This window comes from Typopeltis vanoorti, chromosome 13, assembly GCF_054136105.1.
Source record: "Typopeltis vanoorti isolate ZY-2024b chromosome 13, IOZ_Tvanoo_1.0, whole genome shotgun sequence".
Lineage (NCBI taxonomy): Eukaryota > Metazoa > Arthropoda > Arachnida > Uropygi > Thelyphonidae > Typopeltis > Typopeltis vanoorti.
In genome coordinates this window covers 95,074,501-95,100,084 of record NC_143561.1, presented here as the reverse complement: position 1 = coordinate 95,100,084, position 25,584 = coordinate 95,074,501, and the positions used below count along the sequence as shown (strand labels likewise).

At 37.3% G+C, this 25,584-nt stretch overlaps 1 protein-coding gene across 1 annotated transcript in view; it reads left to right on the top strand.

Moving 5' to 3' along the window:
* Positions 1-3,852: 3,852 nt before the first annotated feature.
* Positions 3,853-25,584, top strand: part of LOC150100386 (uncharacterized) — a 34,840-nt gene continuing 13,108 nt past the window's right edge. Inside the window, exons 1-2 of the mRNA XM_090402646.1 lie at positions 3,853-3,880; positions 14,409-14,578. Of these exons, the coding sequence (XP_090258772.1) occupies positions 3,853-3,880; positions 14,409-14,578 (198 nt within the window). The remainder of the gene's footprint in view (positions 3,881-14,408; positions 14,579-25,584) is intronic.

Here is a 25,584-nt window from a genome sequence, read left to right as displayed (position 1 = left end):
TTTTTCTGAGGAACTTCATTTCTGCTGTTTGAATTCGTTTTTCATCTTTCCTTTTCATGGTCCATGTTTCGCTTCCGTATAGTAGAGTTGGTTTTGACAAGACATTATATAGTCTGATTCTAGTGTGTTTTTGTACCAGGGATGGCTTAAATATACTATTTATTATGCCGTTTACTTTGACAAAGTTTGATATTTTAGTGTCTGTCTTTTTCTTCTTCGTATGATAGATCACATCCCAAGTATCTGAAAGTGTTTACTTGTTCTAGTATTTTATTAGTTATCACTATTTTACTTCTTATTGGGTTTTCTCCTTTGAATGCCATTATTTTTGTTTTTTCTTTGGATATTGTCATATTATATTGCTTTGAGATATCAATTAATGATTTTAATGATCTTTGTAAGTCATCTTCTGATGTAGCTAATACTATTTGATCATCTGCAAATAGTAGTGTATCTTCATTTGCGGGGCCATTTGTATACCAAATGGGTTATGCTGTTTCCAGATTGTTAATATTTCATTTATATATATATTGAAAAGCAGAGGTGAGAGGGTACATCCTTGTAGTACTCCTCTTAATATATCTTTCCATTCTGAGGTGTGTTCTAATTTAACTGCTATTTTATTTCCTGTATATATTTCTTGAATAGATTGTAAAAGTTGGTTTGGTATGTTTAAATTGGTTAATATTTTAAACAATTTTTGTCGACTAATTTTGTCAAAAGCTTTTTCATAATCAATAAACGCCACATGTGTTTCTTTATGAAATTCTCTTCTCTTTTCTATTAATAATTTTAAAGTAAAAATTGGATCTATGCAGGATCGGCCTTTTCGGAAGCCATTTTGTTCTTCTAGTAATTTGTTTTCTACAATGCTGCTTAGTTTCTCTTTTAATATTCCTGCATATATTTTATATCCTGTATTCAGCAGGCTAATTCCCCTATAATTATTGCAATTGTCTTTATTTCCTTTTTTATAGATTGGGATGACCAGTGCTTTTTTCCAAGAGTTAGGGGTTTTTCCGGACATCCAAACCATATTAAAAAATTTCAAAAGTCTTTCATTAAATTTTTCACCTGCATTTTTGTATAGTTCTATATTTATATTGTCTTCTCCTGGCGTTTTCCTATTATTCATCTTCTTTATTATATTTTTCTGTTCTAACATTGTGATATTTTCTATTAGGTCATTCTTTGTCTTATAAAATTTTAATTCATTGTTCTTATCTGCCCAGAGATTTTGGAAATAGGTCACCCATTTATCTAAATATATTGTTTGTATTTTTATCTTTTCTTTTATTTTTTTATTCATGTATTTTATTACTTTATAGGTTTTGGGTTGTGGCTTAAATAAATCCTTTTCTAGTTCTGTTACGAAATTGTTCCATCTTTCTCTATTTTTTCCTTACTTCCCGTTTTGCAATTGCACTATTTCTTTTACACTCTATTTCTGCTTCTATTGTTTTGGAATTTAACCATTTCTGGTAACTGTCCTTTTTGGTTTTTATTATATTTTCTATTTCTTTGTTCCAGTCTCGTAGTCCTCTTTTTCTAATCCATTTGTGCTTTATTCCTAAGGTTTCTGTTGCTGCTTTTGTGAGAATTTGTTTCAAATTTTCCCATTCATCTTCTATGTCACTTGATTCGTGTGTGGTTTCTGTTTTTAAGTTTGTGCATTTTTGATATTGAAATCTAACTTGAGGATCCTGTAATGAAGAAATTTTGTAGCTCGGCTGGTAACAATTTTCGATTCTATGTGTTTTTAGCCACTTTGGTTTAAAACGAATTTTTGCTGATACCATATAATCAGAGTTTAATTCAAAGCCTCGATATGCTCTAACGTCTAAAATTGACTCCGCTAATTTAAAATTTGTGATAACGTAGTCAATTACTGATTTGTATCCTCTGGCTGACCAAGTATATTTATGTATTTCCTTGTGTTTAAACATTGAATTCATTATTCTCATATTATTATAAATGACAAAATCGCACAATCTGCGACCATTTTGATTACATGTATCTTCGCCAAATTTACCTATGTTTGTTTTGTATTTTTTGTTTCCTATTCTGGCATTTAAATCTCCTGCTAGCAGTAAGTAGTCAGTTTTGTTTGTTTTATCTATGGCATTCTGTAATTCTTTATAAAATATATTACTGTCTTCTTCTTTTCCCTCTTCTGGTGCATATGCACCAATTATTGTTATGTGGCCTCTTAATGTCTTGAGTCTAATTTCTATTAGTCTTTCATTCAAATAGTTGTAATATACAATATTGTTCTTTAGGGATTTATGTACCATAATCATTATACCTGATTTTGCTCTTTCTTCTTTTTTTTACCCCACTGTAGATTTGTATATAGTTGTTTGTTTCTTTTGTACCTTTTTGTTTTTTCTTTGTTTCTGTTACTATACATATCTTTATGTTAACTTGGTTTAGTTGTTTATCAAGTTCTTCTTCTTTGTGTGTAATGCTTCTCACATTCCATGTTGCAATCTTCATTATGTGTTCCTTTTTCCAATTTCGTTTACCGTTTCCTGGGTTGTGGTCTTTTCCCTGACAGTCCGTCCGGCTTTTCTTTGCATGAAACTTGAAAGTATTTTGAATTTCCCCAGGGCAGGTTACTAACCTGTCGCTGGGTAAGTCCAGTGGTAGGGCTGCTACCTAACGCCTCTGGACAGGCAGATCTAACAGCATTTACTCTGTTCGGGTGTTAAGGTTATACTGCCCATACTCGGTCGCCAGTGCCTCGTTTGTACTTTTATAACAGGATGGACCACGGGAAGGTGAGGTTGACATTTGAGTGGGAGAGGCTATGTATTGCGCTTCACCACCCCTTCCACCCCATATACTGTATAATAGCCCATATATAATAGCCCAAACCTTTTAATGGGATAATATTTCAGTTGTGATGCGTGTTGTTACTGATGTCACTACGAATAGGTAAATATCGCGTGCGTGCAATTACTTCTTTATTTTAAAAGATGACGTCACCATTGTAGCAGATCTCATTAAACGAGATTGGCTAATTCAGACCTTGCAGACAACTTTATTAATGCCGTACTTTCTTAGATATAACAATGGAAGCTTCAGTTTTTTGTCAAATAATCCTTCGCTCATGTCAAAGTTTTGAGTAGGTCAGGTACACGCTAGCATATCCTACTATTGCCATAGAAACTTCATATTAAGCATAACATCGCACCTGTCTTGGTCAAACGAACTAGTTCATATATAAAGAGACAAGATTAGTCCTGTTAAATATCCCATTATTTTAAGAGTTAATTTTTCTGGCGTCTAACTTCCTCGTATTTAATGCTGGATTTGTTTGAAGCAGATCAAGCATTGGAGTTTAACTGTAAAGTGAATCGAGAAATATTCAGGAAGGTCCCGAATTTGCCGGAATGTACCAGATAACTCGAACGTAACTTTTTTGCTTTCTTAAACATTACCGCCAGCTCGGAGAGAAATGAAGTCTCACTGTAGAGGGCACGACTGAATGCGGAGAGAGGGAGAGAATGTACTAAATAGACGCAAATAGTTCTTCTTTTTAATGAGGACGAAGTCGCGTGAAACCATACCGAAGCTTCATTTCAATTTAAATATCATTCGAATTGGCTCGTTCTGATTTTTTCCCCGATTTCTTGAGTAAGATTTAAAGTCTTTATGTTTAACAGATTGGGGTTAATTTTCTCTACTTTGCACGCACTTTACAATAAGGAGGAAAGGAGTCTTGAAAGATCCCGTCACCAGCGGCACTTATTACGCCGACCAAGATGACGCTGTTTTCAACTCCTTCCAGTCGGAGGTTATTGGAAATGGATTTCGTGTTGCCGAGCTGCTTTGTCCTGTTGCGACAAAATGTCCTCCGATCCACCATCTGATATGGGTAAGCGAATCCTTATCGAACACTCCAATGGCTATAATTAGTATGTAATGAAATATTATAATACATTGCATTGAAGATGCTATTAAAATATTGCAATAAGGACAAATTGCCAAATACCGCCATCTTTCAGAAGCAGCAGAATTTGAAATATTGAAGATGTCATTATTTGCATTGCTTGTATAATTGCAGGTCGATTTTTTTAAGTGATATTCAGATATAGTATGGGGGGGGGGATAAGATTTCAGATAAGAAAAACTCGAAATTTTTAAGGTAAGAAACAATTAAAAAAAATAATCAGAATTAAAAGAAATATTTTTGAATTGAAGAGAGATCCAGGATCACAATTCCTACTGGTTGCTATCACCTTCTCAGTAGTTCCAACTACTCTCAGCTACTTTTTTCTTCCCTAAGTAAGCAGCCAAGTCTTCCTTTTGGATAAAGTTGTTCTTGTCGCGTCAGATTTTCCTCACGTAAATCTGACTTTAAATCTCATTCCTTTCACAGGAATCTTCAATTGTGAGAATGGAAAGAAGACATGAATCGCAGAGGGGATCGCTTCCAATAGCATTTGACGAACAACTGTAGAACTGACTTACGTTCTTCGAGATGCTGTGAGGACGATGCCCTCAGGCTGGAATAATAGGGTCCCAGTCCATCCTAGGAAACGATCTTTATTTTTAGCTGAGGGTGAATTAAACGGTCCCATAAGGAGATGGTATATTTTCCCTCCCTTTAAGAAGTCAAATCAGCCTTAGATCACACTCAACTAACAAAATCATACAGAGTCCTTGTAGCCTTGGTTGCGTCAGTAGTAATTCCAATCAAATCTTCCAGATGACTTCAAACATTTCAGACCGTTCCATTTCCACTATTGTTACTTAAGTTTCGAATACGTCGAGAAGTTCCTGCGCTCGTTCTGCTAAACTTTGCTCAAAACTGAATGCATTCCCACTAAAGTTGATAAATTAAAACGCCGAGGCAGTATTTTAGCACAAGTTTTTATAGAAACAAACATTTAAAAATTTCTTTGAGAATAATTAAAATTATATTAAATAATTTTAATTATTAAAAGAATCAATGGCTGATTCCACATGCAGTTTTTTCTTATGAAAAAATCATGAAGAAAACACGTTTAAAACGGCAGAAACATTTTATATCTAATAAAAAGCAGACAAATCCATTGTTTAGTTTCTCAACAATAGATCTCGAATATGCTTATTGTTAACTATAGCGACAAAAATATCTTCAACAATAAGCCTATCCAACTGTATACAAATTTCTGTTAATAAAACTGCTAACAAAGTAATATTTGTGACGTCATTCAAATAGAACTTATTGATTGAAGATATCCTGATGTGTACATGTCCATTTCTTTAGTGAAATATGAAATTAAAATTGTCCTTTTTTAATAAAATAATAACGTATACAACATGTAATACCATATTTATCACCAAATTCTATTTTTGTTTAAAAATAAAATTAAATTTTAATTGCCAAACTAATAATTGATTGGGGGCTGCCTCACTTGTCGGGAATTTGAAATACTTTGCAGCAGTTTTTATAAACAAAACAGAGTTTAAAGTGCACAAAAGAATTACAAGTCTGACATGGTTGAGAAAACCCTTTTAACATGTCAGCACAAAGATGACCGAAGAATATCCTCAACAAAACAGACGGGAAAGTGAAAGAAGCGGCCTAGTGGGGATGTTAATGCAAAGTCAGCGTATTTTTACACGGGAGGAAGTAAATGGATGGCGATAGCGAAGTTTTCGTCGGAATGCAACTTTCAGGGCAGAAATCGAAGTGTTACGTTGGTTTTACTGGTTTCGGGAATGTGCTTAAAAGGGCATCGTTGTTAGCGGAAAGCTGCATTACAATGTCCTTTAAGTTTAAAAACGTCTCACACCGAAAGAACTGATCCTTCTGCTCTTTGGTACCACATTTGAATAAAAAGTGGGAAAAGATGCGTTTTTTTCTAATGGTTTTAACATTGGTTTGTCTTAACAATGAAGATGAAGATATAGTCACGTGATGAGTTCCTTTTGCTTATTTTGTTTCAGTTTGAATTGTTATATTGCTTTTAGCATCATTATTTTCGACTTATAACAATTGTCATTGTGTAAAATACCGTTGGCTCTTCGTCTGCGCGAATTGTTGGCATTTTATTTACAGGATTTCAGATTATCGAAATGAGATTTTTGGTTTCATCTGATTGTTACCAATGATTTTTTATTTATCTCTTTGTGCCAATGTTTCCTTTGTATGATTCCTATAGATAGATAGATAGATAGATAGATAGATAGATAGATATATTTATTTTATATATATTTTATATATATATTTATTTTATATATATTTTATATATATATTTTTTTTAACAAGGACTATTTACATATTATAAGTATATATATTACAGAGAAAGAAACATTTTCCTTTCTGGTATACAATAGAGAATACAATAAATGAATTCAAAATTTACAGTTCAGTTTCAGTCTGAGTTATCTTTCAGATGAAGCGTATTGTCGTCGTCAATCCATTAGAGGGTACCAGTTGGATTCCACTCCTCTATGAATTTCGCAACAGTTCTTGTTTCTTTGAAGTACTCAAGTTCCAATAAAAGCCTACTTTTTAGTTTCCGACGGAGGATATGCATGAGGGGTTTGTGCAGTTTCAGTGATGGATGGGTGCTGGTTATTTCTTGTCTGTTTTAGGTAGAAGCTGTAGATGACGGCCTTAGCGTAGATGAAGAGGAAATTGCATGTTCTGTGTCTGTTTTCTTCTGTGTGGACTAAATTCCAGCAGTCTTCTTGGCTGTGTGCGTAGTTACAGGTGTTAGAGGCAGTATTCAGGGCATAGGTGATTATCGCTTTGTTTGCGGGACAGGTTAGATATGTGTGTTCCAAGGTACCTGAAACGTCACAGAATAGACACAGATCCGTTTCTCTTAGCTGAAATTTGTAGAGCTTTGAAGGAGTTGGCAAGATGTTATGCCATAGTCTCCACTGTATGTCAGAATCTGGTTTGGCACATTTCGATTTATATGGAAGATCCCACTGAAAACTGAGTGGCATATGCAGCCTTGTAGATGAGAGGGTTAAGGATGAATATAAGAAGGGCGAGGTTGGAGATACTGACATGAGGAAGTGATACATTTTCTTGTAGTTGGAGGGAAGAATTGGAAGTGAGGCTTCAGATTGTACAAGGTGAAATATCGGCCCCGAGCATTTTCTAGAAGGCATACGGATTTCTGAGGTGTAGCGATATCTGGATAGGCTTTTATAATGGAGGCTTGCAGCTGTTGATATTGCTTTTCAGTTTTTGGGTTCTTCATTGGTAGGCTTGTGAATGCTTTCCACTTTAGAATCTGGGTTAGGAGGTCCCTCATGACTCTTATTCCTTCCCAGTTCCAGGAATAAGAGTCATAGAAGTTGTGACACTTGTTATGTTTCTGTTCGAAAATAGTGGTTCTGTAAGTACAGATGATTCTGTTGATCCTCTAAGTGTGTTAGGAAGTCCTGTGTTTTTCCACTGCTGTAGAGCATCTTTGTAAAAATGAGGTAGTTTAGGAGGAGAAGGTGCAGGACTGGCCATTCGGAGGATTGTGGAAAGTGTAAGTCCTCTGGTGGATGATTTCATGATATAATCGAAGGTGGTTACATAAGTGTGATTGCATTGAAGTGTCTTTAGGAGGAGGATTATCCTGAAAGATCTAATCTTGTTTTCAAGGGAAATCAGGCCTTGACCTCCCTTGCTGAGTGGCTTGCAGAGTTTAGGGTGTGTTGCCCAGTGAGCTTTGTTCCAGAGGAAACGTTTGATTTCCCTTTGAATGTGGTAGAGAAATTCTTCAGGAGGTGTGAGTACTTTGAGGGTATGCCATAAGACACTCGCAGCCATCTGGTTAACTATTAGTACTCTTTCTCTAAGTGAAGACGTGGAACGAACGCTGTTCCATTTACCTAGCACCTGCTTAAAACGGTTGTGCAGCTGTGTCCAGTCCAGTGTGTTATATATTTTGGTGTTGCCAAGGTGCACACCTAAGTATCTTTGTTCTTCGCTTGACCAGGTACATTCAATCGGAGAATCATTTCTAGACTTCCATCTGTGACCACAATCCCGTGGTTTTTGCAGAATTAAATTTGGCCCCTGAGGCTTGTGCATATAGTCTGTGTGCTTCTTCGGTTACTGTCATTTCCTCTTCATTTCGGACTGTAATAGTCCGAAATGAAGAGGAAAAATCAACATGCCCTCAACTTGGTTCGTTTGGAGATGATGGTGTCGTGTATTCTTTTTTACGCAGGCTTCTATGACCAATGTGTATAATTGTCTGGAGAGGGGACATCCTTGCTTGATCCCTCGACAGTATGACAAAGTGCGAGAGAGCCTGTTGTTGATTTTTAAACAGAAGTGTGCATCTCTGTAAAGCAATTGCACTGTTTCAATGATGAGAGGACCATAGCCAAATGCCTTTAATACTTCATAAAGGTACTCGTGCTCTACCCAGTCGAAAGCCTTCTCCAGATTAAGGCTGACGAGTGCTAGGTTTTCATGTTGGCTGTTTGCGATGTGGATGAGATCTCTTATTAAATGGAGGATATCATGTATTGATCTTCCTGGGACAGAGTACGTTTGATGTTGGCCAATAACTTCAGGCAGTGTTGACTTTATTCGATTTGCTACAACTTTGGAAATGATTTTGCAATCGGTTTTAATTAGGGAGATTGGACGCCAGTTTCAGATATCCGTGTGGTCTCCCTTCTTTGGTATCAGTCGTGCTACTGAGGTCGTGACGGATTCTGGGAGGCCATGATGTAGGCTTCTTGCAGTGTTTTGAGGAGAAGTGGACCGAGTTGATTCCAGAAGACTTGGAAAAACTCTGACGTGAGACCAGCAAGGCCAGGAGATTTGTTATTTGGAAAAAATGTGCATGCGGTTTTCAGTTCATCTAGCATGATTTTCTTTTCTAAGTGGTTCAGATCTGTTGCAGAGATTTTTAGATTTTTTTTTCTTTAAGTATCTCATGAATGGCATGATGGGATGTTCCTGCAGTGCTGTATGCATTCTTGTAGTATTGTAGGATTTCAGAGGTGATTTAAGTTGGATCTTCTGTGATGCTGTCATCTTGAAGTCTGATGGCCTTTTTTTACCAAAGAGAAAAAATATTTTGTGGGGGGGCATCTGAAAGATTTATTTGTGTATGCCGCGATCTAAGTAGGGTACCTTTTGCCGATAATTCTGCCTGCCTTTGCATGGCTTGGAAGGCAGAATGATGTTCAGGGCTTTCTTCTGTGAGATACGTGAGCTGTTCTTCAAGTTGTCGGATTCTAATGTTTTTTGTTGATTTTTCTGGTGACTGTAGATCTGCGTAAAGGATTTTAGGTGGGGCCACCATGTTTTCATTGGTTCTGTATCCATTTTCGAGTGAGTGCGGTTGGTTATTAAAGCTTGAGTGTTTATTATATAAGCTCGATCTTTCAGGAGAGTATGGTTGAAGATCCAATAGGCACTTCCTGATTTGGATGCTTCCAAAGATAATGAAAGTTGCAGCTTGACGAAACAATGATCTGAAATGTAGGAAGGGATGTGAGATGTTTCTAACTAGAGGCAAGGTGTTTTTAGAAATGTAATATCTGGCCAGTCTTGCTTGGTAGAGTGGCCTATTTGTCGTTGTGATTGCTGACCTCCATTTGTAGAATTTCTTATCTGAATGTTGATGCCGAAAGACGTCGATGAGTTCATTATCGTTTACCAGTGTTTGAAGTTTTTTTATTAATTGGCTACAATGTTCAGCACACTGAAGTCTGTCTTTTTCTTGGTCAAGAGTGCAATTAGTCTCCAGCTATTATATGTTCTTGATCTATACTAGAAAAAGATTTATAGATATCTATCTATATATGATTATATATATGGACTGAGATTTCAAAATAGACATTAAGGTATTGACTTGGATTGCACACATTTTGATATTAGAATTTTACTGACTAGAAACACCGAGATAAGACAAAAACTTTAATTAAAACACAACTAGTTTAATCGGAATGCCGACTTCTTCAGGTGTACATAATATCACAAAAAACTAGAAAACAAGCAAGACAAAAAAAAGAACTTCTCACATGAACAGTCAAGTTTGACTTGTTTTTGCGCAACATGACCTTGCAGTTCCTTCAGATGTTATGTAAGTATTTCTTTGCTAAGGTAATTCTCTACATCCCATATATTTAGTTGTGTTTGATAGACTGTAATGGCTAATGTACGAAAATAGATATTTTGTCATTATTAAAATAAATTTGTTTAATATTATTGAACAGTGGATGTATCGTTTTCGCTTTATCAAATGGGATGTAAATACATTACTGAAATTTGGAATTACATCAGAAATCTTTTGTTATTTTATTTTTATTACTATAAGATTTGTGATTTAATTAAAATTTTCTTTATTTCTGAAATTTACGCAGTATAGCTTTCCCTACATTGAAATAATTTTCATTGTTAGTTAGTTTTAATACGTTCGATTTTAAGTCGACAATTTCTTCAGCTTCACTTACTCCGTTGGAAGAGATAAGAAATCATTTACCATCATAAGTTTTCATAAGCAAAGAGCCTGCTTACTTTTTCTACTCCTAATTCTTCTTTTTCTCGCTATTTTCCCGTCTTACACTAATCAGTTTCATCATAAACATTTCAAATCAAAATTCAGTACACATTGTTTCAGCCTGGTCTCTCTGACTCTTTCTATCATTTAATCTTACTCTAAATGTATTATTGAAGCATATATTTCAATCACATAGATCTTCGTTTCCGTTTTGAATTTATCCAATATTTTATTCTTTAATAAAGTGAAAAACGTATTAGTTCGAAATAAGTATTATAATTTGCTCGCCTAAATCGCTGGTTGTCTTGTGTATTGTAATACTTGAAATAACTGATTTTATTTACTCGTAGATATTTTTTGCTAGATGGATGAAGCAAGAATGCTTTCAGATTCCCCGTTATCTGTAAAAGAAAATGTATGGATGGGGTATTATAGACTATGAGCTCTGATCATGGCAGGAGGGTAACAGCAACAGCCGAGCCTCAGTTAAATTTCATTGGCTACAGCATTGCCATCCATTACCCTCCAAGGGTATTAATCACCGCATCTCACGGTCTAGTTCTTAAAAGAACTGGGCGATGGACTGAGTCCCTGACTCTTTACCCCGTCATCTGAATGAAGAAAATCTGTGTGGATGGAATGTTATTGAGCTAAAAAGCTCTGGTTATGGCTGGGTAACGGCAATAGCTAAGCCTCAGTTAAAACTTCATTGGCTACAGCATTACCATTTGTTACCCTGGAAGTCCTGATTAGTAAGTAAAGGGTAAAATCTCAAAAAATCGGACTATCTCTAGGCCACTCCACAGTGGGCGAAAGACCGTCCATATCTCAGCGTTGGTTCCACTCAGTGACGGCCGCCCCGTCCTAGTACCCCGAAGGGCTCCCCGTCCTAGCAGAACCGCTCAGCGTTAGTTCCACTCAGTGTCAGCCGACCCGTCCTAGCACCCCGACGGGCTCTCCGACTACTGAGCAGAACCGCTCAAATTCCGAGGAAAATAATTTAATTCACCGACAAGAACCCCTCAGCGGGCCGTACCGGAGAACACCTTCCCCGGAGACTCAAAATGCTCCCTTAAGGCAAAAACCCTAAGGGAGCGAACTCAAAAACTCATCACCCAGGATAACAGCAACAGCCGAACATCAGTTAACTTCCTCGGTTCAGCATTGCTAATTGTTACCCTGATTAGTAAGTAAAGGGTAAAATCTCAAAAAATCGGACGATCTCTAGGCCACTCCATAGTGGGCGAAAGACCGTCCATATCTCAGCGTTGGTTCCACTCAGTGACGGGCTCCCCGACCACCGAGCAGAACCGCTCAAATTCGGAGGAAAATAATTCACCGGCAAGAACCCCTCAGCTGGCCGTGCCGAAGAACACCTTCCCCGGAGACACAAAGTGCTCCCTTAAGGCAAAAACCTTAAGAGAGCGAACTCAAAAACTCATCACCCAGGATAACAGCAACAGCCGAACCTCAGTTTACTTCCTTGGTTCAGCATTACTAATTGTTACCCTGGAAGTCCTGATTAGTAAGTAAAGGGTAAAATCTCAAAAAATCGGACGATCTATAGGCCACTCCATAGTGGGCGAAAGACCGTCCATATCTCAGCGTTGGTTCCACTCAGTGACGGCCGCCCCGTCCTAGCAGAACCGCTCAGCGTTGGTTCCACTCAGTGTCGGCCGCCCCGTCCTAGCATCCCGACTACTGAGCAGAACCGCTCAAATTCCGAGGAATATAATTCACCGACAAGAACCCCTCAGCGGGCCGTGCCGGAGAACACCTTCCCCAGAGACTCAAAGTGCTCCCTTAAGGCAAAAACCCTAAGGGAGCGAACTCAAAAACTCATCACCCAGGATAACAGCAACAGCCGAACCTCAGTTTACTTCCTTGGTTCAGCATTGCTAATTGCTACCCTGGAAGTCCTAAAAAGGACAGGACCTTTTCAATTTCCACATCTCTCACGGTCTTAAGTTCTTAAAAGAACTGGGCGATGGACTGAGTCCTTGACTCTTTATCCCGTCATTTGAATGAAGTAAATCTGTGTGGATGGAGTGTTATTGAGCTAAAAAGCTCTAGTCATGGCTGGGTAACGGCAATAGCCTGGGCCTCAGTTAAAACTTCATTGGCTACAGCATTGCCCAGGAAGTCCTAAAAAGGACTTGTCAAGGTCATGTTTTTATATATATATATATATATATATATCGCTGGCTTCCTCTCACGGCCTTATAGTCCTTATAAGGACTGGCTTAAAGGGGCGAAGCAAGAATGCTTTTCATCTTCCCCGTTATCTGTAGAGGACGGTGTGGGGATAAGGTTTATGAGCTATTAAAGCTCTGATCATGGCAGGAGGGTAACAGCAATAGCCGAGCCTCAGTTAGAACTTCATTCGCTACAGCATTGCCATGCATTATCCTCCAAGGGTAATGGATTGAATGAATCAATCCTCTCTCACGGCCTACTCATCTCAACATTCTTATATATCTTGTCCTCAAGAGAAATTAATAGGTGTGCGATAGTTAAAACTGTTATTCTACTAGATATTCGAATTTCAGTAAGCAGAATTTCTATTTTATTTTTATAATTAATAATTATTCTTAGTTTTTATACTTTTTTCTTAACCATCAAGAAGGATAAAATATATCAAATAATTTGTTTCTTTATTCATGTTATTTCAATGGACACTTCGCATCCTTTCAATTATTATGCCCATCAAAGCCTGATCAGTAACAATCATTTTGCAATGTGCTTAGAACGAACAGTGACTGTTGATAATACAGTATAGCATTCTCGTTTACTTGTATAAACTTGTAAAAATTATTTTAAAATGTAATTGATTATTCTTACAGGCATTGTCTTACAGGCATTATTCTTACAGGCATCTTACAGGCATTCAGGCATTGTAATATTTGATATTTATATAATAATAATTTCATAGGTTAATATTTATATAATATATACTATTACATAACAGTATTAGTTAATTTATCTGAAAACCGAAGAGAAATAGCTGCATTAGGCCGCACTATAGCGACGGCAAAAGGCCGTAGTTCCTCCCCTCTGGTTTATGGGATACATTTAAGAGAAAATATCAACAGAAATGCTAGATTGCAAAAATGATGATTATTCTTCAAATTATCAGCATCACTATCTTCACATTGCTGCGAAAAAGCTCATTCGCTTCTTAAATCCTTTCAGCATTTTTTCACATGAATAAAGTTCATAGAATTATATGTAATCGAATTGAGGTATCCCATTGACAAAGTGGAAAAATTATCCCTTTCGTTAACTGAAATCTTGACATTATAGCGACAGTTTTATAGCGCAAACTTTGTTTCCACTTAGATAAAGGGTTAAAACCAAGAATGTAAGAAAATTTTATTGTCAACTCGAAAACATACGGAACTATTACTGTTAACTCGATATTTCTTTATTGGAAAGACGTATATTAGTGCTGGTTAGTTTTAAATGCAATGTATCATGACATCTAATTCTACGAATTGCATAAATTGTAGAGGCATCTGTATGTGTTAGAGATATCGCTAACTTTTTTTTTCTTTCTTTCTTTCTAGGTGATTTCATCTCTGAAACGAATTTATAACCGATTCAAGTTACAGCATCAATTCTCCTGTCACATCCACCCAAGATACGTGTTTACACGACTCTCTTAATCCAAGTGACAGACGTCCTTCAACCAAGCGAACATATCAGAAAATGTCAAAGCTTGCGTCTTTTAGGACAGTTTCGAAATCGTAGCTAGCAAAGCGCCTTGAAAAGAGTGTGAACAGCGAATTAAGTGAGAAAATTTGAATCGGAGTCACGTGTTTCACTTTGGAATTACATCATCGCAAATTCTGATAAACTCCGAAGGAAAAAAAACGAATTTACTGCCGCATTGAAGGTGCAACACTTGAATCACGAATTGAAGTTTATAAATCTTTCTAGACACAACAATTCTGCTATTACGTCAGTTTGTTTTTCAACTTTTCATCATTCAAGTACGTGGAAGCAAAGGTGTGCCACAACTAAAGTATTTGAATGAGAAGGTACTTGCAAAGGACTACCGTACTTCCAACGCGAATTACACGCGACTATCTGAACAATCTGAAGAAAAGGTAGATACTTAAGTCTAAACTGATTCGTCTTTCTAGTTTGTATTTGCAAAACAAACATCAGTAATGCAAAAGAATGTATTAACGTAAGAATTGGTTGGATTGTAACGTAAATGCTTTAAACGGTTGAAAAACACGTGACTAATAGCTTCGTTGTTGGAGCTTTTTACCACACGCATTCATGTGTTTTAATTCTACGCACCACATGATAAATGCCTCTTTAGCCAGTGCTCCAATTCCGCTAAAAAGTCCGATTAATCATTGCTTGCTGAATGTTCCACACGTTTCTAAATACGTTTCGCATCTTCTTTCTGCGTATCCAAACAAACGGGAAATGTTTAAACGATAATTTACAATTTAATTTACAATTATTCCATTTTATTTAATCTTGTCAATTAAGAGTTAATTCCCACAATACTTGGGCCATTTCCATTTAACTGGAATGAATTAACACGCGAATGTAAAACAAAAATATTTTAAAATGTGGCTTTTTTGACAGCAAAGAAATTGCTTTTTTCAAGAGATTAATTTTCTGTTAGAAAACCTTAGCAGGTTTAAAGGTTTGAGCAATTACGTAATTTAAAAAAATTACACAAAGTGTAAAACGAGAATGCTGTTATGGTGGAAACGGATTCTGTCTTTAAACTCGCATTTCATCTGTGAGGAAAAATTTAATGTCAAATGTTTAATCTTTCAAATAAAGATGATCTATAAATGTACTTGTTAACTTTAATTCTATTTCCTACACTGAGTTTTATGAAGAGTTACACAAATATCTTAAGTTGAGCGGAAGCTCACCATTTAGTTATTTCTAGATAATATGAGACCATCCTCATGAATTCGGAAGGTGGTTTGTGTGTGGAGTTTTATAATTTTAAACGTCTCTATAAATTAATTTTTTATCACCTTTATATTTAATATTACATTAACCTAATTAGTTATGACAAAACTCAAGTTTTTCGCGTTCTATCCTTCCAATAGAAATGGTCCATACTTGTATCATTAAGAATACTTCTATTTTATATGACGTTTTACAAGTTAAATATCTTGACGTTCTGTGCTTCATAGACAACTCTTCCTATCCGTTATTTCCATAAACTCCCAATTGTAAAACACTCGACGCACGTCTCTTCCAGTGCCGAAATTCTGAAAATGTTTTCATGTAAAATAATGCGCTGGGTGGAACATTAATTAAAATTCTCTGACATCTTTCTTGCAGTGACAAGCGATCCCTGTAAATCCCGACTCATTTCTCTCCTTTCTTACGAAAAACAGTCAGTCGAGCCCAGTTTAATGTATTAGAAATTCCGAACTCTTTTAATGTATTTAAAATGGTTCCGAAATATTGTTTTAATCTCATTTAACCTTTTTAATTCGCTCTTTAATTTCATCTTCTCTCCGAAATTCAACCAGCTCCGTTTCATTTCTTAATTGCGTCTTCTCTTCATCCTCTCCCACTCGACTGCAACGGCAAATGATAAAACTGACAAATGTGCTATTCCTTCCATTAAATGGTTACTTTGAATAATTATTCTGTTAACAATGGCTTCGAATTCTTTGAGGATTATTGTAATTACTTTTATAAATATAAATAAGGGCAAACACATCGCTTGGAAACTTTGCAATTGTTTAGTGATATCATCATCGAATAACGTTTTAATTGTTGAGCTTGCTCCTGCGGATTCTATCTTTTGCTAGGTTACAGGCAAAGGCCTCCAATCGACAAGAGCCTTTCTAGGAAGTAAGCAGACTCAATTAATTAAACATTAGAGAGACTTATGATGATAACGAGCCCTTTAGTAATAAAACCTATCCTATATATATATATATATATATATATATATATATATATATATCCTAGTTTTTTTTTTTTTTTGTTCTTTAGGCGAGAGAGATAAATTTCATTTGAAGGTGAAAGAAGGCTACTCTAATTATTGAATGTTTAAAATGGTATACAAATTTGTTATTATAAAAATATGGAGAATATTACAGATCTATTAAAATATTTATTCATTCATATTTTGTTCATCCTTTTCTAAGAGTTCAACTTACACAAACACTTTCGTTAAAATTTATTCCTCTTAATTTGATTGGGTGGGTTTCGATCTTTTAAAATTAATTCTCAATTCAAAATAGCTCTCAAAATGGAGGGAATTCTTTCTAGGGCTGCGATGTATTCTCACAATTTCTGATAATTTTGTACGTTTGTCTGTTTTTTTTTTTTTTTTTTTTGAAAAAAAAAACAGGCAAACGTCAAAAAAAGTTTAATCTTTTCGGGAATCAGAATAGTTTTAATTGAAGTTAACTTATTTCCTGTTTTAACGTAAAACATATTCATCGCAGTTTTTTTAATATAAAATGAACTCTGCCATCTATAGGTCATTATAGGAAACATTCACTAAGCCACTTCTTTTTCTTCTGTGCTGGTTACAGACTGAGTATATCCTTAGTTATAGAATGTAAGTGCAACATTTACGATGCGTTTGGGACATCGGAATCGGTTTCAAAGTAAGATGGATCGCAGACTTTAAGAGTAGTTAACTAAGTGCAGATAAGATAACATAGGTGAGCCTGTAATCAACCGATTAGTTTTCCGCAACTTCTGCAGTATTCGACTAATCCCTGGCGATATATCACAGGCATTCGTTAGCACCGAGGATCACTAGCACCCACTCTCCGTAGCACTTGGGATTGCGTGGTAACGCAATCATTGCCGTCACTACTGGAATGATCACCCGGAAATGTTTTATTCTGAGACTCAAGAAGTTCGTATAGTAATCTTTGAGGCAAAACCGCCGGTTCACACAGGAAGTTTGTTTCGCCTCTTGGAGCTCATCAGATAACCGCGGTTTTGGAATTGCAGGAGAAATCCTGAGGAGAGGATTTTTCTTTATTCACCTCATAAAAACGCCTCTTTCTAGAGATTGTTAGAGCAAAAATATTTAACATCAATTGGTGTTAGTGCCTACAAAATGGTGCATTTTGTAGGATTTGCATTTTGATGTAAAGAGTCGCTGGAAATGGAGCTACTTACAGAGATAATATTTTGTGACTTCGTTTTTATGTTAAGAGTTGGAGCGTGTAGTTAGAGATTAATAGCGAAATAATTAGCTCTGGTCTTCGTTAATTTATACGAGGATCAATAAAATGTCATGTTTATTTCTTTGCTCCATTCTGCATAGCTTTGTGCAGAAGGACGCATGGCTACCCCATCGGGTATTAAGTTCTGCGTTGAAAATGAACAGAACTTCAAATTCTGAAATCGATTTGGAGGGCAGTTACTCGTTTCTATTTTGGAATGGATCAACAAATAAAACCCAGTCATCAGTATCAAATATCAGCACTAACAGCACTTTTTCATCACTCTTTGAAGGATTGTGGAGGTGAGGAATAATAATTGAGACATCCATGAAAGTGTTCATATCTTGCCCCTCCTCCTCCAACGCTATTTGTCCATATTAGTTATTACTAGTGCTATCATCTGTTTTACTATCATATATATCTTCAATGCTATGCAGTCGACAGTTTATCATGTATCGTATCGTATGAAATGCTACGAGGATGTTTGTATATGACATATTTCATGTGAGTGCGCCAACCAATCCTACTTCAAAAGACATAAGTATTGGCGAGTAGGAGAACAAATAAAAGATGTGACTGTCCAGTTATTTAATCTGTGATAGGCTGAAAATGTAATATAGGTAGAATGATGGAAATACAGATAGACATATTGAGCAGATGTAATTTCCTGCAGACTTCAGCGTGATGACTTCTTCCTTCAAGAATTAATAAAGGTTTACTGATTTGTACGTAGTGGCAAGAATTAAGACGCCACATTTTGACAATGAAATGTCACGTGGGTCATCTTCAAACGAAATAAATTTCAATATTCGTCTCATAAAGGAGGACCAACGAACATTCTGCGCAACATTTTATTCCCTATCTATAATGACAATACTCTTTATTTTTTTTTTATTTTATTATTATTTTTTTTTTTTATGTTGGGCCCATACACAGGAGGGGCATTGGTCAACCTATAGCACATTAGTACCGTGTATGGGTGGCGGGTTGGGAAAGGAGGAATTTGTTTACATTTTGATTTGAATGACTTTAAATTGTATTCGTTGGGAAACACAGCAGGTGGGAGACTGTTCCACAGTGCAGCAGTCGCAGGGATGAAGGAAGAGGAAAAGCAATTTGTTCTGTTTGTTTCTAGGTGTACTGTGAAGGGATGTTGTGCAGCAGCAGTGCACGTGTTCCAATGAGCTTAGTACTGAGCGGAGGAATTATTAATGTTATTTCGGATGAGCATTTACCATGGAAATATTTGTAGAATATACTTACTGCAGAGATCAAACGTCTGTGTGAAAGTGGGGGAGAGAATTGGTAAGGGATGGATCATTGATAAGTCTAATTGCCCTCCTCTGTACTGAGTCGAGCATTTTGAGAGAGCTTTTAGGGGCCCCACCCCATATGTGGGAGCAGTATTCAATAGTTGGGTGGATTTGTGACTTGTGTAATGTTAGTAGCTGTTCAGGGATGAAGTAACATCTTGAGCGGAAGAGAAATCCTACTTTTTTTGAAACTGAGGAAGCAATGTTTGAGATATGTTTGTGCCAGGAGAGGTTTGATGTGAGGGTGATTCCAAGGAGCGAGATCTCAGACTGTCTGGAAATTTGGGTATCGTCGAAAAGGATACTGGGAAAAAGTTATTCTTTTTTATGGGAAATAGTACAGAACTGGGTTTTGTTGGTGTTGAAATTTATGAAGTTATCCTAACCCCATTGGAGGATGGCTTGGAGATCGGAGTTAAGGGTGGTGGTGGTAGTTGATGTTCTGTAGGATGAGGTGAGTTGTGTAGGGTAAGGCTTATCAAATGCAAGCGAGGAGTGTAGTGTTTGCTGTCATCTGCAAAAATGTGTATTGGGTTGGCGGTCAATTGCAATAGGTCGTTGATGTACAGCAGGAACAGGGTTGGTGAGAGGACCGAACCTTGTGAGACCCCAGCATTGAGTGGTGCGAGGATAGGGAGCCATCCACCATCACACACAGTGTGCGTCTAGACAGAAAACTGGCGATCCACCTACAGAAGTCCTGAGTCAGACCGAATGAATGGTAGTTTTCCTAGTAGGCCTTTGTGCCAAACCCGGTCAAAGGCTTAGGAGATATCTAGTGCAACCACTTGAGATTCGCCAAACCTCTCCATAGCCTTTCTAGAGATGGGTGACGTACGTGAGTAAATCTCCTGTTGATCGGTAGTGGCGGTCATTTATTTGGTGAGTGTTTTCAAGATAATGCAGGAGGTGAAAGTGATTTTTTTTATTACCTTTAACAGGACTGAGGTAAGCGAGATAGGGCGGTAATTGGATGGCAGTGACTTCTTACCCTTCTTGAGAATGGGCTGAATATAGGCCAATTTCCAGTTTATGGGATAGATTCCAGTGGAGTAGGATATAGGAGTACATATAGGTGACATAGGATAGGGGTCAGTTCTGAAGCCCAATTTTTCAGAACAATTGGGGGAATGCCATCGGAGACAGGAGACTTGTTTGTGTCTAATTGGTACAGTATTTTTCTGATTTCATCCTGGCAAAAGGATATAGGGGCATTGTATGTTGGGTGTCTGGAATGATTGGGGACATTTACCATCATGAGCAATGCATGAATTTGAAGCAAAGTATGAGGCCAGAAGATTGGCTTTTTCTGTAGGTGATGAGGCAGTAGAGCCATCGGGGTGGGAATAGTGTTGGACAGAAGTGACGGCCAATTGCTTTGGCAAGAGACCAAAAGGCTCTGCTGCCGTTTGGACAGGCTGCTAGTTTCCTGCTTTTTTTCTCTTTCGAAGCCTGTTTTGGAAGCGTTGATTGTTTTTTTGCATCTATTACGGGCTTCGGTGTAAGCTTTGAAGGAGGATGAGGTTCTTGATTTCAGCCAGTTGTCATATGTCTGGTGTGTTTCATCTCTATAGCCTTGGCACATTTTGTAAAACCAGGGTTTCGTTACGAAATGGCAGTTCAGAGTGTTGTGTGGAATGTACGTATTCATGCAGATGAGGATTACTTTGGTTATGAGTTCGGTGGATGTGTTTGGGTTGGAAGGCTGGAAGCAATAGTTCAACCAAGGGAATTTGGCATAGAAGTTGCGGAGGCTGTCCCACTTGGCACTGTTATAGTGCCAAACTACTCTTGTATGGGAGTGTGTGTAAACGTTATTGCATGGGGGAGGAGATGAGCACAAGGTTGTGGTCAGAATTGCCCAGGGGGCTCACTACTTTCACTGCGGAGGGGTCATTGGTGAGGAAGAGATCTAGGGTGTTTGGGGAGTGGTTTGGGTTGTGTGGTATTCTGGTTGGCATCTGGACAAGTTGTGTAAGGTCGTCGGTGATGGCAAATGTTTCAGCATCTCTGCCTGCAAGATATGCACAACTGGAGGAGGAAAACCAGCTAGTGCTGTTGTGGACGTTAAAATCTAGAAGGATGATTTCGCTGTTGCGAAGTGGGATTAATTAAAAAGATCTGTATTCAAATCTGGTCTAAGAAGTGAATAATCTTTGAGGACCTTTTTATGAGGACTTTTCAACTGAAGGTGAGTCAGTCTCATATGGAAACTCGGATTTTTCATCCAACAAAGCAGTCAAATTGGCGAAACGATACATTCAACAGATATATGCTCGCTTCATACCTTAGCTGTTTGAGCTGTAATACCAATGAAACCAAGGCGAGCAATAACGCCATAATATTGAGTGATTAAAACGCATTCCACGCAAACAAATATAAAATATCATGACTTTGCTTCTTTGGTTAACATTAACACCAGAGACCGTCTTATATAACATTTCGTGAGGATGACCAAGTAACTGATGTGTGTCAGTGTGGGCCTGCGTCCAAAGGTGTCATTTTGTAATCAATGATGTATTCTACGCTTAACTTAATTCTCCTCTTTCTCTCAGAAGGTTGTATTGTGTTCCGTAGTCGAACTACGCCAACCAAATGACGTCACATTCTTCCATCATTAAGAGCGGGATCTCGCGACTTCATGGTGTCACCGAATACGCTAATATACTGTACTAATGGGTGTAGTCTAACACTTGCTTTAGTTTCAGAGGTCATTAAATAAAGCACCACAATAATTTAATTTCCCTATTTGTTGCACGAGGAATGTTAATACACCCTTGAGCCATACGTAAATGGAAAATGTTTTGTCTCTGGTTCGTTCCCTATGAGACATTTAAGTAGTTGGAGTTACCTACAAGTGCTAATTATATGCGGAAGCGCCGCACTTCGTGTTCGTCTACAAGCATTCTCGTCTGCGGCCTCAATTTGGCGTGAATCGGTGGAGCAGCAGACGTCTGTGACATCAGGTTTGAACGTGCGTTGTCATGAAGACTGTAGCGAGGTCTTATTAGTTTTAGATGGGCAACAGGAGTTTATTTTGGCTCTGAAGCTTGAACACCAACGGGGATTTTGTTGCTGAGCCCCTGCTATCAGTGATTTCAAAAGCATCGCATCAGAGGAGAGAGTACTGCAGACCATCTTCTGGTTCTAAATCATAAAGCTATTATTGTCTGAAATACGAAGATTTTACGGCTAATGTTTTGAGTTGCGGTATGAAAACTAGTTTCCGAGGAAGGGGAGAATCTAGTTGTGTCAAACAGCGACTAACTCCAGATTGGCTGGACAAAATGCCTAGAGAAAAAGTTCCTCCAGTTAGCGAATGGAATAGCACTTACAGGGTGTTCGGGATAAATTTGACATATTTATAATTAATTATATTTTTCCGTAAGTTACATGTATTAACACACACTTCTCTTCATTTAAAAGTTTGGACCCTTCTTCATTCATATACAAGATGTCAGAAAGGATGGATAGCTGGAACCCACCTGAATCATGGAAGAGAATAACTTGTATCATGATGATTCGTGCCCGCCATCAAAATAAGGATATTACGACTGCTGCCCAATGCTCCCTGAATACAGTAAAAACAATCAGGCATGAACTAGAGACTTGCAATGGTGACTACGAGGATGTAGCAAGAAGAAAGATCCCTAGCAGACGATCTGATTGCGTTCGTACAGCAGAATTCCTCGCAAATCTGCAGGAACAGGCGTTGAAGAACCCTGGCATTGGAATTCGGGCTTTGATCGTGGAGTTGCTAACTGTAGTCAAGCCCTGGATAACAAGGGTAGCCAATGGTAGCAGGATTCGGCCCCTTGCCACACCTCTGGGAAAAGTCAAAAATGGTTGTCTGAAAATTTCTACGACTTCACCAGTCCAAATGTTTGGCCTCCAAACTCCCCAGACCTTAACCCCATGGATTATTTTGTATGGGGCGCAGTTGAAAAAGACACCAATCGCACTTCCAGTAATACAAAAGCCCAGTTAATGGATAAAATTAAAACAGTTTTTGCGGCCCTTCCCAGGGAGACTGTAGCATCAGCTTGTTCGATGTTCCGAAGCAGAATTGAAGCTGTGATCGATGCTAATGGTGCTTATTTTGAGTAAATCTTGTTGATAGTATTGTAATTAACTCTGCCTGTAATGTTTTTTTGTCAATTCATTAAATTTAATAGATACAAAGAAGATTTTCTTTTTCCTTACGAAACTGTCAAATTTATCCCGAACACCCTGTATAATGGTTCGACGACCTTCAGCAAGCGCGGGTGCAAACTCCATTTTTACAGGGCAACACGGGCACCGTTGTTCAGTCGATAATCGACGAATACTTGCTGATAATATAAAGTTCGCAGCTCTGTATTCAAAATCATTTGATCCATTGAGGAGTTGCCAGCGAAATTCCTTACCCTAATTTGGGGCTGTTCACAATAGTATAACGTTTCAGACACCTGGAGGAAATTCTTTCACCTTGCTATTGGAGACGTGCAGCAGATTTTGATGAAATTTAGAACACGGAGATATAAAGTCTGTTTTAGGAAACTTAGTTTAATATGATTTCTGACTCCAAAATGTCCAAGCTTTTTATAGAAATCCATGTAGTACTATTTTTTAAATGTTCGAACAATTCATCTATTGCATGTTTTAAAACTCACTTGACACAGTGGGATTCTAATCAGCATCGTGTAGGTTGTCAAGTGAAAGCAAAGCACTCGAATAGCTTTTTAATAAACGGTTAAAAAAAGCATTTAAACTCCTATTTTTTCTCTTGCGTGCTAAGCTCAGTGTTTTTTAAAAACTGATACTGCGCTGATAGGGCTGTTGATCATATTTTCACAGTGTATATGACAGTATTCGTCGGGGGTACATTTACGTGATTTGAGGGATTAAAACCATATTTTCTGGGAGCAAATATTCCTACCAGATTAGACGAGACCAGCTAACTCACCTTCAACTGAAAAGTCCAATAAAACTTTTGTTTTTCGTGTCCTTGACGGAATTCGAACCAAAGAACATCACCGACTGAGCTATGGGGAGGTCGATATTTTAAGTGGATATATTTATTGAAAATTAAATATCGCAGTCGTGTGTCCTTTGTTTTTCTGTTCAAACATTCGTTTGAGAAACGAGCATCCAGAATATGTAGCACCGTGTTTCTGAAACGGTAGGATCCCCCCCCCTCACACGTCATCTTGTTGGCAAATAATGCCTACATCCCTTAAGTTTTTAAAGAGCTTAATTTTCTCTCATACTTCCCACGTTAAAAAAAAGTTTATCTTCAAAGAAATAAAATTCTTCTGAATCGATGAATGCTTATTAAATTCTTGAGTAAGCAGATAGCGATCTTGGTTCGAGAATTTAGAAGAAAGGCTACGCATGCGCGCTACTACTATTATTAGAACAACAGGTTAATCTGGCAAATATTTTAATTTAGAATATATCAGAGAAATATTTAAAGGAGAATTTTCAGCTAAAAGTGTGCAAGCCGATCTGAAACGGGGGGTGGAAAGTTCTCTTCTAAACAAACCGGTCGAAGAACTCAAGTTACAATTCCCGATAGTTGATCTGACATAATCTAAACTGTCACCCTTTCTCCGATAGTTATTCCAGTATAATCCACACATTTTTCTCTCTTTCACGATAGTTGTAACCATTACAATGTAATGGTATGATGTAAACCATCTCCTTCCCACTCTCTCTATTTAATTAAAACTATCTACGATTGATGGGCAACTGCTCCTCACGTGTCTTTTAGTGAATTCTTCAACCTGTCGGAAATACAAGCTTGTCACAAAAGAAAGTAAACCAGTAATTCAAATATATTACACAGTCCTCTGATGTAATTGGTCCCAAGGCGAGTCTCTGAGCACTATTTGCTGTTAACGTTGTTTTCTGCTGCACATCTTTTATTCATGGTCTGCTGTGTCGTTAATTTTAAGTCTTCACTTAGCTCTTGACGCTTGTCAAGAATCAGTTCAATTATGGGGTCAAATATTCTACGTTGTTTTCTAAGGCGGTAGTTATTCGGTTAATAATTTATAAAAATTTAGATTCTCTCACCAGTTTTGTAGGGAGAAAACTACAAATATAGAAAACTACTATAGCAAACTACAAATCTATGAGCGTGTTTAGTCTAAAAAATTTCATTGTTGCAGATCGCATTAGTCTAAACCTCATTGTTGCGCCTTGCAATAGGCATAAGACTGTTCTCATTAATGATCAGTTACATAAATTACGATGGAGCTTATGACAAGTGAGGTACGTATAACTATATTAGTGCTATTAAATCGTCAATGCAGTTCCTTTCCGATTAAGTTCAAGTGATCAGCGAGGCGTAGTTAGTTCCATATAGCGAAAACGCAGCTGGCTTTGATGAGCAAATATGTTAATCTCTACTAATAATTATTTACAGTCGTTTATCGGCAATTTGAACATGGTATATTCCTTAAACTCTCTCTCTCTCGATATATGTTCTTCTCACTTTCCTATTATTTCTTTATCTATACAAATATGAATATTTCGACGAAAGAATATAATTTGAACGTGTCAATAGCAACACTAACAGAAGTTCCTGAGTGATCAAGACTATGAACGTTATTGATAGAAAGAAAGAAATTA